This window comes from Aedes albopictus, chromosome 2 (assembly GCF_035046485.1).
Source record: "Aedes albopictus strain Foshan chromosome 2, AalbF5, whole genome shotgun sequence".
In the NCBI taxonomy this organism is placed as follows: domain Eukaryota; kingdom Metazoa; phylum Arthropoda; class Insecta; order Diptera; family Culicidae; genus Aedes; species Aedes albopictus.
Window position 1 is genome coordinate 69049662 of NC_085137.1, and position 18263 is coordinate 69067924.

The 18263-nt window shown below is 38.6% G+C and overlaps 2 protein-coding genes and 1 non-coding gene across 4 annotated transcripts in view; all 3 read right to left on the reverse strand.

The window, feature by feature from the left end:
• LOC109423928 (bone morphogenetic protein receptor type-1B) overlaps positions 1-4508 on the reverse strand; it is a 726945-nt gene extending 722437 nt beyond the window's left edge. Inside the window, exon 1 of one of the 2 annotated variants that reach the window (XM_062849819.1) lies at positions 4387-4508. In XM_062849819.1, the coding sequence (XP_062705803.1) occupies positions 4387-4471 (85 nt within the window). In that variant the 5' untranslated portion in view covers positions 4472-4508. The remainder of the gene's footprint in view (positions 1-4386) is intronic. The other variant, XM_062849818.1, reaches the window with a different exon arrangement.
• Positions 2233-2305, reverse strand: Trnak-cuu (transfer RNA lysine (anticodon CUU)). The gene has a single exon. It is a non-coding gene; the product is annotated as a tRNA-Lys (tRNA).
• Positions 4509-6214: 1706 nt separating the features above from the next.
• Positions 6215-16547, reverse strand: LOC109404774 (uncharacterized). Its single transcript, XM_019677713.3, has 2 exons — positions 16061-16547; positions 6215-16002 (listed from the first exon to the last, which is right to left on the reverse strand). Exons 1-2 carry the CDS (start codon positions 16238-16240, stop codon positions 15550-15552), a joined length of 633 nt encoding a protein of 210 aa, XP_019533258.3. The 5' UTR covers positions 16241-16547; the 3' UTR covers positions 6215-15549.
• Between the last annotated feature and the right edge of the window lie 1716 nt (positions 16548-18263).

The following is an 18263-nucleotide window of genomic DNA, read 5'->3' on the forward strand; positions in this document are numbered from 1 at the left end:
ATCCTAGATGGAACGTTCAGAATCATCCGATGAAACTTATTCTGAACCCTCTGGAGTTTGAGATGGTGTGTTTTCCCAAATTGGCATACCACACTCGATCACTGGAAGGATGATCTTTTTGTAGACAGTAAGCTTATTTTTCAGGGACAACGTCGAACTCCTTTTGATTAACGGGTACAGTAATCTGAGTAGGGAGTTGCATTTGGTGACAGTTTCGTCAACCTGCTGCCTGAAAATAAGCTTACAGTTTAGGGTCACGCTAAGCAAAACAGCCTCTTTGGACCATTCCACCGTTGTGCCGTTCAGGGTATTTTTCACAATCCTCAGGCGGTTCAAGTGCGGGGTATTTTGAGTGGGGGAAAAGGATGATCTGGGTCTATGCTGCGTTGATGCAGATCTTCCATCTGATGAGATATTCTGCGAGGCCTCGTTGGAGCTTCGCCGCAAACGCTCTTAAAGCCCTACCTTTGCAGACGACTAAGGTATTATCCGCTAATAACGACACAGATCTCGGCATGTCCGAGGTGCACAGGTTGTACAAAAGTGGACCTAGTATACTACCGGGGACACCTTATTATTATTCCTTGCGCGTTGGTGGTGGCGGCCCAAGTGGCGGCCCCACTAAATTAGATCCGGAAGGTCCTACCTGATAGTTTTTGATGATTTTTGACAGATAGCTGGGAAATTCGAATCTTGTACATCAGTTAATCGTGCCAGACATTGTGTCAAAAGCTTTTTCGGTGTCGAGCAGTGCCATGGCAGAGGTTTTTGAGAGAGAAACTTGTTCCGTTTGAGGATGTTGTTGAATGTTGACTACGGACAGTTCGACACTGGTTTTTCATTTGGGCCTAACTGACATTTTCGATTTCTCTTCATTGATCCTCTCTTTGTGTTATTACAGAATGTGGATTGAGTTTTCCCAATTTTTTTTGGTTGAAATGCGACGGAGACGACTCTTTCTATAGAAACATAAAGAATAATGATTTTGTTCGTTTTGGTCAAGTTATTAGCGAAAGAGAGAGTCGACGAAGAGAAATCGATTAAGTCAGTTGGATCGTCCACGTCGCAAGCCAAACTGTTCCTCGAGCAAGATGTTATTTCGTCGCTAGGGCCCGGCGGTAGATTGCTCTTTCAAACAGCTTAGTCAACGCTGAAAGAAGGTTGATGATAACGGAGAGGAAGCATCCTTCCCAGGTTTCCGGATTGGATGACCTTTGGCCGACTTATTCTCCAACTCCACTGCGGTGATCTCCAACTCCTCTGTGAAGTCGTTCGGAGTCAGATGTAGCGTATTACTATTTGCAGCCTTTTCATGCGGACTAACTATTAGCGTGGGACACAAAAATACATTTTACTCCTGTATACTTTTTGAGTTCCATTTTGGCCCCATAGCAACTGTGCAAAATTTCAGCTCGATCGGAGAAACTATATTTTAGCGCCAGCCGTTTTAAGTTTTCATACGATTTACTATGGGGAAAATCACTTTTTCAAAGAAAAATCGCCGCAGGTTGCCCCTTAACCCCTAAAAATATATCGATGAATGATTTCTGTTGGGAATTTTACGAGGAACAAACCCTCCGAAGAGCACAAAGCGATCTAAGGCACGTGGAAAAAGTTATTGACTGAAAACCGAATGGCATGCAAACGCTGTTTAACACGTAAGGAATAACAATAAATAATAAAATCTCGTCATTTTATCGATCGGGAAAGGCTTAATAACTTTTTCCACAAATGTCGCGTCGCTTTGTGGTCTTCGGAGCTCTGATTCCTCGTGAAGTTTTCTACGGAAATCATTCAACGGCTTATTTTTAGGGATCAATGGGTGACCTCAAGCGATTTTTCTTTGAAGAAGTAAATTTTCCCCATAGTAAATCGTATGAAAAACTAAGAATGGCTGGCGCTAAAATATAGTTTCTTCGGTCGATCTGAAATTTTGCACAGTTGATATGGGACCAAAATGGAACTCAAAAAGTATACAGGAGTTGCAGTTTTTCCATTTTTTAAATTTTCCCATATAAACCGTGTACCAGGCTACTAACTATATCTGATCAGAGATTGTGAGAGCTGACGAAGTGACGACCTATCTCATCAGCCTTCTCTGCAGAAGTAATCAAGCAATTCGCAGAGCCCTTGTTGTCTAACGGGATCAACGTCGGAATGGGCCTGGGCTTGGTTCTCAAAATTCAGAGGTCAGGAGGGGTGAAATATAACGCAGAGTTCAAAAATAATCTGCGCCCAACGTGGGGCTCGAACCCACGACCCTGAGATTAAGAGTCTCATGCTCTACCGACTGAGCTAGCCGGGCTTGTGCATACTGTAAAGATAATCTCATGAAATTTCCAATCAGCACAGTAAAATCGAATTAAAACATTCCCACTGCAAATGCAAGGAGAATACATTTTACTAAGGTGGCGCAGATAAACATTGCAAACCACTGGTTGTCTCTTCCATTCTTCTGGTGTTCTTATGGAACTGAAATAGTGACGTCACTATTTTAGTTGCATAAGAACACCAGAAGAGTGGAAGAGACAACCAGTGGTTTGCAATGTTTATCTGCGCCACCTTAGTAAAATGTATTCTCCTTGCTGCAAATGCACCTGATTGCATCTTCTGACCTGAGTAAAGTGACCAGACGTCCCGGATTGTGCGGGACAGTCCCGGATTCAAGCAGCCTGTCCCGCATTCACAAGCGTCCCGGAAACGTCCCGGATTTAAACAATTAGGCAATTCATTTTTAAAATAAACTTCTATCTTTCAGCTGATTGAAAAAAAGAAGTTGATTTATAGAATTCTGTTTAAGATAATATACATATTACCGTCTACCCTCGTTGGTTTGACCGCATGTAATCTGAACACTTTTTAGTTTGACCCCCTCTAATCTGCACATAGTTCAAACTAAAAATGGTTCAAACGTCACTCTGCTAATGGAACGGTGTGAAACGGAACGCAGAACCAAAACAAAACACCAAATCAGGTTGCCAGTAGTGTGTTTTTCGATGCTAACAGAGTTGCTAGACGTTCAAATTAAAAATGAACCCCGTTGGTTTGCATGAGGTGTCGTTCAAACCAACGGGGGTAGACGGTATGCTTTTTTGATTTTCCATGTAAAAAATCATTCCCATTGCATTTTATTTAATATATTTTATATGGAACAGGTACTCCAATTGTTGGTTTTGTACAGTGTCTTTTTTCATTATTTCTTTGTAGCCAGAGGGAGGAAATTTCGGGCTATGTCTCTCTAAGAACCCAAATTTGTGGAACAAATTTTTAGATTAAAACCCTTTCCGACTAAAAAAATTTTCGGCTGCGCCGCTTTCTCGCGATAGCACTGCTGTATATGGCTGCATTCTTCGTTGCTGTTTACGAAATGTAAGTATTAAATTTAAAAAAAAAGTTATATTAGACATCGAAAACCAGCCCCAAATTTAGTCCTTACTGGAAAAAACTTACGTAAGTTTTAATGATTAACATGTTGTCCCGCATTTGAGCAAAATATATCTGGTCACTTTAGACCTGAGACATTTTTTATGACATGCAATGTCAGTCAGAGCAGTCAGATTCATTCAAGGAGAATACATTTTACTCAAGGAGAATACATTTTACTAAGGTGGCGCAGATAAACATTGCAAACCACTGGTTGTCTCTTCCACTCTTCTGGTGTTCTTATGCAACTAAAATAGTGACGTCACTATTTCAGTTCCATAAGAACACCAGAAGAATGGAAGAGACAACCAGTGGTTTGCAATGTTTATCTGCGCCACCTTAGTAAAATGTATTCTCCTTGCATTTTACTAAGGTGGCGCAGATAAACATTGCAAACCACTGGTTGTCTCTTCCATTCTTCTGGTGTTCTTATGGAACTGAAATAGTGACGTCACTATTTTAGTTGCATAAGAACACCAGAAGAGTGGAAGAGACAACCAGTGGTTTGCAATGTTTATCTGCGCCACCTTAGTAAAATGTATTCTCCTTGAGATTCATTCCCATTGGATGCCAATGAGTAAGATGGCACTAGTTACGATCGGCTACGCCGTCCCGGTGATATTGAATCTAAATATCTAATTACCGGATCCACTGATAAATATAATCCTTCCGGGGATCACCATCCCAGATTACACTACACCGGATTATCGTTGTCCAACAGCGATTATTGCAACCGCAATCCAACAAATTCCCTTTCCCCGATCCGGATGCGAATCATAACAATCGCACTCCGTCTCTTTCTCGCACACGCACAGCACCGCAGCGAAGGATAGCAGGATTCCGATTGGTGCCAGAAAGTCGCTCGCAGCCCACACTTTACGGATCGTTTTCGAGCCGGAAATCCTACAGGATTCACCTGCCACCGGCGGAATTCGCTGGACCACCGATGAAATAGGCACCTACCTGTGTCGGTTGTTCCCGCGGCGTCCGAATACAGCAAAATAAACACCAAAATAACAACACCAACACTCGTACTGGACACGGCCATTTTTAATCGCGAATCCAATTAAAAACACTCGTCTTTTGACTTTTGTGGGATTGTTTTTGTTTGTCTTATTTCTTTTAGCTGTTCGCGGTTTTAGCTCTTCGTCGTTTTGATCACACGAGACCTACACTGAAAAATAAAGAAATTTGAAAACGGAGACTTTCAAGTAATTTTTAAATCGCTTGGAAGTTCTCGTTTCCAAATTTCTCTATTTATTTAATATAACCAAAATTAATAAAATAATAAAAATAAAATAAATAAATTTTATTTAATTATTATTTTTTTCAATTTGTAATTTGTAAGTTTATTTATAATATATTGTCCGTGCAGTTGAAAATCGGAATTTTTGACACGCGAAAATCGATTTTTCTCCTAAACCGTGTGTCGGACGTATACGTCGGGCACAGTGCGCTGGATAGAAGGCCAGGTCCGCTGTCCAGCGCACTATGTCCGACGTTAGGTTTCACGTATGGATTTTGAGAAAATTCGATTGTCGGGTGTGGGAAAACTTCGGGTTTCAACCGCGACGACAATAGCCTGTCAGTGTACAAACTTTAAATCAGGTCAAGGAATCATTAAATAATTGCAAGGGAATGTTCAAAAATTACGTCCAACATTTGGGGGAGGGGGGGTCTACAAAAGTGTGACACTACGTGTATTAGGTGTATATACCCTATAGGGAAAATGCGTGACAGAGGGGGGAGGGGGGGTCTAGAAATCCCAAAAATTGATGGACGTAATATTTGTATCTTCCCCAAGGGGAATGACATATCCTTTTCTAACCGAAATATCCGCATTTATTCGTTTCTAACCGTCGTTAACCGCGTCCAACTGCTGCTCACTTAGCAGCTCGCTTAGCAACGGTTAGCGACGGTTAGAAACGGATAAATTCGGATATTCCGGTTAAAAAAGGATATGTCATTCCCCTTGGGCCACATTATAAATTTGTAAAGTAAATCAAAGTAAAAGTAGTCTTCGCACAAATTCATTTATGTATTGATAAAATTAATTTCTGTCCGTCTGACTTTTATGGAAACCGAGACACAAGAACCTTTCTCAGAAACCTTTTTGTGAACAAGGATGCATAAATTCCGTTTGAAAAATGTTTCTGGGAAATGGTATTCGGGGATGTAAAAAGTTGTAGGTCATGGTTATTTGCAAATTTGAAAACCTATTGAAATCTATAAAAACTTAAAAAATGTAGGGATACAGTTTCTTACCGATTTTGGCAACACGAGATGAATTTTATGTTGCCAAATTGGGGTGTTGCCAAAATCGGTAAAAAAAATTTAATGTGGATTATTTTCAACTTTTATGCGTCAATTTGGCTTATATTATAAATACGGACTATTCACAAGCTATAAAACGATCCCTGTAGGCGACGTTCAAAATTACGTCATGATTTGTAAAATTGTCGATTTTGGAAAATTTAATGAATTTTGATTTTTTGAAGAAAAGTAAGGCTAAAATAACAGTACATTTACAAATACAAACGATTTTTCGATAAAACTTTTTGGTCAAAATTTTTTGTTACCAAAATCGGTAAAAAGATGTTGCCAAAATCGGGTGTTGCCAAAATCGGTAAGAAATTGTTGCCAAAAACGGGTGTTGCCAAAATCGGGAAGGAAATGTTGCCAAAAACGGGTGTTGCCAAAATCGGGAGTAGATAAAAACGGGTGTTGCCAAAATCGGTAAGAAACTGTATTTACAGGGCATATGTGAAAAAATAATAGACACTTTTATAGGTATATTTTCAGTATTATTTCCTTTATTGATGGTTTGAAAACAAATCCTAAGCTATTTTATAAATTTTGCAACTACACTGTTATAAAACTCATTCTACCAGTTGGCGCGTGGCTCTAATAGCAATTATATCGGCTTATGCTTACACTTAAATAGCGCTAGTTACGTTGTTGAATTATTAGTCATTATAGAAGTTGTCATTGTATGAATAGGTCATTATTTCTTAATATAAGTCAGTTGATGGTTGGCTTGTCTTTTCATTTTGATCATATCATATTTTAAAAATAGTTGAAAAAAGTTAAGTAAAAAGAAAATCGTGTTTAGTACTGTTCCTTTGAATTCCACTAAGAATTTGCATCCTTTGACAGCTCAACTGTAAGGTCGTTTTCAGTATCTTGTACTTGAGTCGAGTCAAGTACAAGACACTGCAAGCCTAACTTTATCACCGTATGTAACAAATGTAAACAAAATAGAGGTTTTCGCATGAGGCGCTGAATTTCGTTAAGGACTACTTATTACTCACCTTTGGGGATGATTTGTAAAAAAACGGATTTTTCACATTTCGGAAATGCTCAATGTATGAGTTGCTATGGGAACAGCGAACTTCCCCTTCGACTTTCTCCGTTCGTGAATTTTGTTAGATACGGTGTTTGGTAAAGTTAGGCTTGACTAAAGATGACCTTACAGTTGAGGTCGAAATACGTATCTGTCAAAGGATGCAAATTCTTAGTGGAATTCAAAGGAACAGTACTTAACACGATTTTCTTTTTACTTACAAATATTCCCCTAACAAGCCTAGGTTAATCATCATGAAAGAAGTTACCATTTCACAAACGCTTGAATAGAATTTTTACTTGTCAATTTCATGATCATGATTATTATTTTAAAAATGAGTTCTTTTACATCGATGCTGATGTCTATGGCACTCGGGTTTGCTCTATCATGTTAAACTTTTGCGAACGAAACGACAAATTTTCGGGATTTCTAAATATTCAAACCATTTAAGAATAAAGGGCTGTTTGCAGATCAGAAGGAATTTCTCAGCCTATCTTGATGCATGGGAAATTCCTCGCCTGAATTGCTCAAGAAACCGTGTTTTCTTCGATCGCAGTACGCAGCTGCGAAGAAATGACAGTTCAAATGGCAGTCACCGTAGAAAGTTTCTGCCAGGAATCGGTCAAGAAATTTCTTGAACAATTCCTGTTGAACTCGAAACTGGGCTTAAGCAGAAAACGGAATGGTAGACCTATCGGAAATAACTAAGGGACTAAGTTAGAATAAGTATTGATTCTAATGCCAACCTGTCATAGGTAAAAAGACTGATTATTAGATCAATGGCATTCAGATTCGTCCACAGAGAAGTTAAGAGAAAAATTTGTAGTTCAAGAGGATTTAGAAAACTTCATGACGAAGAGAACCGTTGAAAATAGCGTAAGGGTCCCTATCAGGAAATCCTCCAAGATTTCCTTAAGTAAACTCTTCATCAATTTATCCAGGATTTACGACAGACATTTCTCCTCGAATATCTCACAATTTGGATTCCAGAAAATCTGATTGAAAATGTTTCTGATTAATATTTACAGAAATGTTTACGATTAGTCTAAAAAATCCGCAAGTCAAATTTAAATTTTCGCGATTCTGAAATAAAATAGTTGATCCCTATTATAAGCTTTCTGCAGGGGAATTTAAAAAAAAGGTTCAGCCAAATTTACCTTCGGTTTTTTTTAATCAAAAATATTTATTTTTAATATTTTATCGCAATCCTGTATACATATACACACAGAGAACAGACATCCAGGCTAGAACAAATTTCATTCGGAAAGTTGTGTAAGGATTGGAATCTTTGCTTGAGTAAGGTTGCAAACCAATACACGATGACAACATTAACGCCACCAAACACCATATTGCCACAGTCAGTGGTGAATTGAAACATTTCAAGTGGTGAATAAGATTTGTATGGGAAATTAACCGATTGCAGCGCCACGCTATTGCCACTTGTGTTGCCGATTTCAAATAACCGTTAAATTCCTTACACAGTTTCGGAACTGGACTTGGATGTCTGTTCTCTGTGATATACAGTAGACGTTCGGTCGGTGTAAACGGTTGAACTGCAATGCTTTTTAACTGCAAGTCCGGTAAGTGCAACAAATTTGCTGTTATCGCACCGCCAAACGACAGCATGGTGCGCCATGTTAGCCCAAATCACAGAGAACAGACATCCAGGCTAGAACAAATTTCATTTGGAAAGTTGTGTAAGGATTTGAATCTTTACTTGAGTAAGGTTGCAAACCAATATACGATGACAACACTAACGCCACCAAACACCATATTGCCACAGTCAGTGGTGAATTGAAACATTTCAAGTGGTAAATTAAATTAGTATGGGAAATCAACCGATTGCAGCGCCACGCTATTGCCACTTGTGTTGCCGATTTCAAATGGTCGTTAAATTCCTTACACAGTTTCGGAACTGGACTTGGATGTCTGTTCTCTGTGCCCAAATGAACAGTCAGATGAAGTTCACGTTCATTTGACGTCAGTTGATGGTCTGTTGACGCTGTCAGGCGTTGCAGCACAGAGAACAGACATCCAGGCTAGAACAAATTTCATTCGGAAAGTTGTGTAAGGATTGGAATCTTTGCTTGAGTAAGGTTGCAAACCAATACACGATGACAACATTAACGCCACCAAACACCATATTGCCACAGTCAGTGGTGAATTGAAACATTTCAAGTGGTGAATAAGATTTGTATGGGAAATTAACCGATTGCAGCGCCACGCTATTGCCACTTGTGTTGCCGATTTCAAATAACCGTTAAATTCCTTACACAGTTTCGGAACTGGACTTGGATGTCTGTTCTCTGTGGTTGCAGTTATCGAACGTTTACTGTATAGCGAATGCGCAAAACACTCTTGGAGGAGTAATTTATAAAAAAAAACTGGGATATAAAACCCTCATTTAGACTAAAGATTTTTTGAAAAAAAAAACAAAGATACGAAGATACGAATGTCTACAAACGAATAGTACGAAATTCTTACACAGTTAGACTTCTGGTAAAAATCCCCCAGGGAATCTGCTAAAGATCTCTGAAAAATGCCAGAAGACCAATATTGATTTGTTTCCATGATTTCCGTACTAGAGTCAAGATTTTCTTCAAAAACTCAAATCAGGGTGTCTACTCATAAAACAAAATAAAGTTCCCTGACAGTTTTCCAAGTTTTTCCAAGGGGAAATTTTTAAACTATATAATTAAAAAAACCTGAAATTTTAGTTAAATTTATTGATTTAAAAAATTAGTGAAAGTAAAATACGCAAGTCTCTACGCGAACAGTAGCTGAATTCTTCCAAGTACTTTTTTTGCTAAACTCCTTCGAAAGCAAAACAAAGATCGGCTTTGGAATATATCCAGATTTGTCTCAAAATTCATTTGGGTTTATTGCAAGAAATTGATGCGACAATTCCACCGAAAACTTTTTTTTAATAAGAAATGTCAAAAAAAAATCAGGCAAAACATTCAGGAAATCCAATCCACAATTCCACAGACCTTCTGACCTGGCCGTTGAATGGTGGTTCAATTGCTAACACAGTTTTGAAACTGGACTTGGATGTCTGTTGTATGTACATATGTGCTGGAGATGTAGTTATGTTGCGATCTCGATGAAAATCCAATGGAAAACTGGAAATTACGATAGTATTTCAGCAAGTTTGAGTATAAGTAAATGGTGGTACCGATTGATTATTTTGGCTATTCAGATGAATAACTTCACAAGAGATTTTTCGGTATTCTTTCGGGATTTCGGAGAATTGATCTTGGGATTTCTACTACAGATTTCTCTCAGAATATTTGGGTCTCTGCTGGGGTGCCTCCCAGATTTTTTTTCATAGCTTTTCTCAAGTTTCTCGCTGGATTCTTCCCGGAGATCGTTCCAAAACTTGTCCAAAGTTCCTTAAGAAATTTCTCTAAGGGGTGATCCATAAAGTACGTCACACTTAGAGGGGGAAGGGGTTAGGGTTTGATAGTGTGACAAGCAATGTCTTAAGTATAGGAAAAACCCGTACGAATGGGGGACGGGGTTCGAAAATTCCAAATTATGGCGTGGCGTACTTAATGGATGCTCCCTAAGAGGTTTTCCGGTAAAGCTTTCCAACAGTTTCTCTCAGGATTTCTGCGAGGTTCTTGCAGAAGTTCTTCCAGGGATTTCTTTTAGAGAGTTTCCCTATGTTTCGCCCACAGTTTCTCCCAGGATTTCTCATGAAGGTTTTTGGGGTTCCTCCTTAAATTTCCTTAATATTTTCTGCTCCCAATTTTTTCCCCGAGATATCCCAGTTTTTCGTTGGATTCATTCCAAACTACTTCTCGTATTTTTCCAATGGATGTTTGAAAGGTTTCTCGCAATATTTCACCTGGGTACTTTCCGATATTTCTCCGGGAATGTCTTACAAGGAATTTAGTAAGTTATCCCAGAAGATATTCCAAGAAAAACTCCTATAGAAGTATCTCTGCAATAACTGGAAATCAAAAAATGAGCATCCAGAATTTTGGAACAGTTTTTGGTAAGGATTTCGAGAAAATCTCTGGGAATAGAACGAGGAAAATCCTATAGAAAAAGGTCCGAAAGAAATCACAAGAACAACTCCATGAGAAATCCCAAAAGGCAATCAAAAAAACTTGGGAGGATAAATTCAGAAAATCATCCGAGAGACATCCCAAGACCAATGCCGCAAGGAATCTTCTGAGAGAAGTACCGGGACAAACTTCGAGAAAAATTTCAGGTGAAGGTTTAAAAAAAACTTTAAAAAAGTTTTCCAGCTGAAACTCCTGTAGACATCCAGGACGAAACTTTGAAGGAAGCCAATTGATTTTTTTTTTTGAAGAAATTGCAGGAGAAACTTGGGATGAAATCCCGACAAGAGCTCCCGCAGAAAATTCGTGAAAAACTCCTTAAGAAATCCTTGCAAGTGCTCCATCAATAACTCCTGCAGCAACTTTGGAAGAAAACTCGAGAAGATCTACTCATGAGAAACACTGGAAGGAATCGCACAAAAATCTGCAAGAGGAATCCCAAGTTAAATTTTGGGAGAAATTCTGTGAAAACACCTGCAATATATCTTGAGAGAAACTCTTGTGGAGATCTCGAATCATCTCTCTCTCTCTTCTTGGCGTAACGTCCTCATGGGACAAAGCCTGCTTCTCAGTTTAGTGTTCTATGAGCACTTCGTTATTAACTGAGAGCTTCCTCTGCCAATGACCATTTTGCATGCGTATATCGTGTGGCAGGCACGAAGATACTCTATGCCCAAGGAAGTCAAGGAAATTTCCTTTACGAAAAGATCCTGGACCGACCGGGAATCGAACCCGTCACCCTCAGCATGGTCGTGCTGAATACCCGTGCGTTTACCGCCTCGGCTATATGGGCCCTATCTCGAATCATGAAATCATGAAAGAAATCCCGCGAAATTTTCTATGGGAAAATCATACGAGGGACTATGGGAGCAAAACCGATGAACTCTCTGGATTTTCTTTGTAGGATCTCCGTGAAAAGCTTCAGCAGAAATCGGCAAAAATACAGGAATCTCGGAAAATTCTCAAGGAAGAATCCAGGAAAGAATTCGAATTTTGGAAAAATGCCAGTAGAGATCCGAAGGAATCTCCGGAAGGAATTCGAAAAAAAGGATACCAAGAAAAATGGCATGAAAAATACGGAAGGAATCCTGTCAGAAATCCTGGAAAACATCCTTGTGACGGTATTTCTAGATTAATTCCAACCTCCAACAATGTAGTAAACACTGTGAACGCAACTTCTGAGTAGATCTAGTAGCAGTAAAGTTTGAAACTTGTTATTCATACCACTCAATCCTGATATTCCTTAAGAATTCCAGGTTTGTCCCTGTTCAATAGAATTCCCTGTGGTTTCCCCGGTTTTTCCTGACAGTAGACACCCTGTCAGTTCCAAATTCCTCAATTCTTTAGGGACTTCCCCAGGAATTCTTCCCGTAATTTCTCTTAGATACCACTACTGGGATTTCCCAGGATTTATTTTACTTTCAATTCTTGCAGGGATTTATCATACATTCAGGAATGTATAAAAATATATGTTAAAAGATTCTTGGAATTAACATTTTTGATTTTAGAAATTTTTGAAAATTACAATTAGGCAATATATGAAGATACATGTAACAAAAGTAATAAGGAAGGAGTAATGGTAGAGATTCTTTAGAGAAATATTTTGAGGAGTGTCAGCCAAATTCACAAAACATTCCATCATCCAAAAATTTCGACAGAAATTTCGTCATACATACTTTTGAAAAGTTTCTCTAGCAGTTCCTTCCAATGTTACTACAGGAATTGGAAAATCTGACATTTCGAAAGAAATTTCTTTAATAGTTTAATATTTTAATAGTTTATTTTATCTTTGAAAAAAAATGAGAGCGAGGCATTGCTTTCACTCGCATAATAGTCCTATGTACCTATAATATATGAATAATAACCCATCAAAGATGGAATTGTTATGCGAGTCAGGGCAGGGGCAGAATAGTTTAAAAAATCCTGGAAGATTTGATAGCAATTCATTTACAAGGATCTCTATATTCATATCAGAAGAAATCCTTTGAGAATTCCGAGGATGCACCCTGGTAAAGATCATACATATAGTATTTTCTGGATTAATAAATGAATACCTGAAGAGATTGCAATCAGTGCACAAAGGATAGAGAGTGCAATGATTTTAGAAACAGTGTTTGGACGAAAAAGTGATAAGTGAACCACTCGGCAGTTTTTCTTCCCTTCTGCTGGTTCTGTTTCAATTACCGTCAAACGGGGTGACTTGCAACACTTTTCAACTTCAACTAACAAAAAATGTTGATTAAACTTAATTTTAAAATTCAAACTATTTGTAATAGTTTTAATAGCCGGCCCCTCTATGAAATAGAATGAACAAGTTATAGATTGATTTATTTTTTCATGTTGAAAAAGCCAAATAAGGTCGTTTTTGATACAAGACGTCGTGCGGGGTGACTTGCAACACCAAATGTAAATCCCTTTTCTAACACGCAGATAATAATTTTTAGTTTCAAGCATACTTGATAAGTATTCTTACTACTATTGTGATATCGTTTGGGCTGACATACTTATTTATACATTTGTTTTTACATAGGAAATTGAATTGTGAATTTTTATATGGAAATATTGGGCTCAAAAACACCAAGTTACTAATTGTTAATTTAACATAAGTTTTAATGTGTTTTTCAGTTCATATAATGATCCTTCAGACTTTTGCTGGTGAATTATTAGTTAAACAACAATATTTCGTTTTTCTGGACTTTGAATTGTTAAGAAAATGAGTGTTGCAAGTCACCCCGTCTAGGTACAATATTTCAAAACATATGAATATGACGAAGATATTGTAATATTTTTATAAAGTAAAATGGAAATTCATATAGCTCATTATGTATAGAATCCGCATATAGAATATTATTTTTGGGAAATTTTATTTTCATTCTTTTGCAGGTAACGATTCGAGGCTCACATTTTTGTTACTTTTTCAGACTAATGTTAAATTTATGAATGTTTTGCTGGAACTATTTTCATAAAAGTAAAAAATCGTGGCTACTACTCAGATAGTATGTAAACTTCATAGTTCAACTGAGTTTTGGTATGTAAACGTCCGATTTTTATGTTTTGTTGATAAACATAGACAGAAGACATCAAGTGTTGCAAGTCACCCCGCCGTTGCAAGTCACCCCGTTTGACGGTACCAAGCGGTGTATGTTCTCTCGTCGAGTCGCATGGTTCACGAAGGAACACAAAGAAGATACTCCGATATAGGCAAGCTGCGGCGATGAGCGGGTATCGCTAAGTGTAACACTTACCGATGATCTCTCATCGTTGGCTTGGGACAACTGTGAATAATCGTTATTTTTATCAGTATTTAATGCGTTTTCGCTTTAAAAAAATGAACTACTATTTAATTTAACTGTATTCATGACATTGCAAGTTGTGAAGTCACAATAAAAAAGAATTATGACAATAAATTATTCTTACCGAATGCATCGCTTTCATTAGCGTCATCGAGCATCTTCTCTCTTGATTGCGCTCTCGTATCGAACCGGACAAGAGAATGAACAGCATTTCGAGGAGCGTTCCCGAGCATGTCGGTTCACGAAATGTTACATTCGTGAATGTATCACTTGCTGAGTATGGACCATTCAGTGGTTCGCGATAAAAATCCACACACTGGTTAGAAACATAACTAGAAATGTTGTAAAAAAACAAGTCCACTTAAAATCCACACGAGAGCCAAATTCCGTTGGTAGTTCTGCGTATAAATATAGTTACAACACTGTATTTGAATACCCAAAAATCCGAAAATTTTAGAATCATGAATGGCAATGGTACGCAAAAGTTGTAATAACGAACTGCAAACACATGCAATTTGGACAAGCTCACAAAAATTTACCTTCCATGAAACTGTTCGAAACATCTACTCTACACTCTAAATCCCTACAATTGAATCACAATGCACAAGATCAATTCCGTAATAATTAGCGAAATAGCCGTAACCAACAAAATGTACACAATTTGAGTAATTGCAGGAGTGAAAAGAAGCTAGATTTGTCTTCTAAATGCTCACAAAGTTTCCTTGATATCACTTTTCTAACTATTGAAAATCACTGATTGAGTGAAAGGCGTAATCCCATTCTATTCCAAACGAACAAAAACAAGAATTACGCCTTCTACTCCTTTGTTTTGTTTGGTGTTTTGTTTACGAAAGTGAAAGGCGAAACTGAAATCAACACGTAAACACGGCGATAGTAGAAGGCGAAACTGAAATCAAAACGTAAACACGGCGAAAGCAAATGGCGAAATTCTGTCAAAATCATAAACAAGGCGAATAGTAAAAGGCGATTCTGAAAATGATATCGATTCGAGGTGTATAGTATTGGGCGAAATTAGCATTCTCAGGTATCAATTCAGGCGTAATTAAATAAATGCAATTTTTAGTGCAAAAAATATCAAATTCGTGCAGTGTTCTTAGAAAAACAAGAAACTATGTCAGAACTATATCAATTAACCTTATTTAAGTTGAATTATTCTGTATTACTTCTAAATAGGAATTAAAATTTGATCAGCAAAATTCGGCTGTTGTTTTCGCATTGTTATTGCTTTGTTAGTTACGCCCTATTCGCGAATTACTCCCGAATTTTCACCCTACCAGAGATATCCCCAATACGTGTCCGGACGGCCTTGCTGCTCGCTCAAATTCCCCTCGGTGTAAAACAACCTGATTGTGGTTTGATTTCGATTTCCTCTGCCCTAATTCACTTAGGGCACGAAATACTAGCAAAGACAAGACGGTTCTCCTGTCTCCTCCGGCGGTTCGATCTTAAACCCATGGGTATCCAGCGCCTGCAGCTCCAACCGGGACCGATTCGATTCCACCAAACTGTTCGCAATATCCTGGAACATATCCTCCAGGCCTTCACCCGTCTTGCACGACGTCTTGTAGGTGGCACTGATCAAACTGTGGCACTGCTCGCAGAACGATTCCATGTCCGCATCGGACACTTCCGGCTCTCCGCCGGAGCTCTGCTCCACGTCCACTTTGTTTCCGACTAGAAAAATTTTCGCATTCTCCGCATAGGTCACCACGTCCAGCATGTGCTGCGACAGCGAATGGAACGACGCCGGATTGTCCAGCGCAAACACCAGCAGCGCCGCTTCCGCAAATTTGTAGTAGCTGGACGTGACGGATGCGACCCGCTCCATACCGCCGGTGTCCCACAGTTGAAGCTAGAAAAACATAGAATAAATCCATCAATGAACACCCAGGATGACAAATCCCACTCACCTTAATCGCCTTATCCCCCACGGCAAAACTCCGATCGTAATGGTCCAGCCCCAGGGTGGACTTCCGGTCCGTGGCCGTCACAAAATTATTGGTGGCGAACCGCCGAAAAATGGAACTCTTCCCAACGCCGTACTCGCCGCATAGGATCACTTTCTGCTCGGGAATGCGCACCGAGGCCATTGCCTGACGCAGGGCGCCGCCACCACCGGAGCGATCCACCGTCTTTGTTGTTGTTTTTTCACCACCACTTCTCTTTTGCCCGGCGGCGAAAACTTCCCTTGACCAGCACTTAAAACAGAAATCACCACGAATTGATATCAAACCTGAGGAGTTGCGTATTTGCGAAGTTGGAAGCGAATGGTTTTATCGTCCGCGGTTAAAGATTTTCACAATTTTCGCAAGCAGGGAGGAGTTTTTCCAGTTTTTTGCACTGATTTAATTAATCGTCTGTCTATCAAAACTTTTCCGATGTTTGACAGACGTTTATTTTCATTCGTTTTTCTGGTTTTTCTGTTCTCTGTTTTGGTTCCACTGTTCCATCCAGGGTTGAATTCTTTTAGCGCACAAGTTGCGTTTTCAGAAATTTGCGTTCTGCAGCTACACTCAAAAAATAAAATAACGATCAAATGGGGTACGGTTTTGGGATTGGTATGGGACCAAATTGGCATCTTTGGCGGTGTTGAGATAATTGGCTTTTTAAACGATGTTGAGATAATACCATATTCTGAATCTGCACGCCAAACTGAGCCGAAATCCAAATTTTCATGAATTTTGGAGCCCGGGAACCTATTTAAAAATCAATTTGAAATTTGTATGGGACCGATTTGTCGAATCACCCCTCGTCGGGTTTTGTACTGGGCGCAGCTGTCAAGCAGTTGCCCAGCTGTCAAAAGGTGATTTGAATAAATCTTTTTGAAATTGATTTAAGGTATCAAAACAAAGTTCTAAAAATCTGAAAAAAATCATAGAGGCTTAGAAAAAGGTGCTTTTTCGTTTAAAAATATAAAATCATTGTATTTTTCTAAATTTAAAAACCCAATTCCATATTCTGAATCTGCATGCAAAACTGAATCGAAATCCAAATTTTCATGAATTTTGGTGTCCGGGAACCTATTCAAAAACCAGTTTGAAGTTTGTATGGGAGCGATTTGTCGAGTCACCCCTTGTCGCATTTTGTACTGGGTGGAGCTGTCAAGCAGTTGCCCAGCTGTCAAAAGGTGATTTCGAATAATCGCTTCGAAATTGATTTTAGGTACCAAAATGAAGTTCTAAAAATCTGAAAAAATCATAGTAGTTCAGAAAAAATTGCTCTTTCGTATAAAATCAAATAATCAATACATTGGAACAATGGAATTATCTCAACACCGCTAAAGAAGCCAAATTGGCCTCTAGCGGTGTTGAGATAATAGTTCATTTTACGAGCCGATTTTATGAAAGAATTTTGACAGGAGGTAACGTCCAATAACCCGTGAAAATCATTATCATCATCAACACTGTTGTCACTTCGTAAAATGGCTCATTACATATTCTGAATGTGCATGCCAAACTGAGCCGAAATCCAAATTTTCATCAATTTTGGTAGTCGGGAACCTATTTAAAAATCAATTTGAAATTTGTATGGGAGCGATTTGTCGCATCACTCCTCGTTGCATTTTATACTGGGCGGAGCTGTCAAGCAGTTGCCCAGCTGTCAAAAAGTGATTTAAAAAATATCTTTGAAACTCGCTTTGAAATTGATTTTAGGTATCAAAATAAAGTTCTAAAAATCTAAAAATATAAGATAATCCCATATTATAAATTTTCATGCCAAACTGAACTGGTTCTGGTGCCCGAGAACCTATTGAAAATTCAATTTGAAGTTAGTATAGAGCGATTTGTCGAGTCACCCCTCGTCACATTTTGTACTACGCGGAGCTGTCAAGCAGTTGCCCAGCTGTCAAAAGGTAATTTCAAAAAATATCTTTGAAATTGATTTTAGGTACCAAAATGAAGTTCTAAAAATCTGAAAAAAAAATATTGTGGTTCAGAAAAAGGTGCTCTCTCGTATATCCAGCTTTCCACGCTCGCCATAATGGCGTATGCTATAAAAACTTTGACAATACTTGTGCCCCACGCACTGAACTAAAATACTGTGAAATCAATCTCAGCAAACTTTGATTTCCAGAAAATAGTTATTAGCTGTCAAAACATCAAAATTGCTCCC

Excerpts from the sequence above, each read along its gene's own strand:
- LOC109404774 (XM_019677713.3), bottom strand. The coding sequence starts at position 16,240 with ATGGCCTCGGTGCGCATTCCCGAGCAGAAAGTGATCCTATGCGGCGAG. Across the intron at positions 16,003-16,060 it reads TGGGGGATAAGGCGATTAAG|CTTCAACTGTGGGACACCGG; the intron begins GTGAGTGGGATT and ends ATGTTTTTCTAG.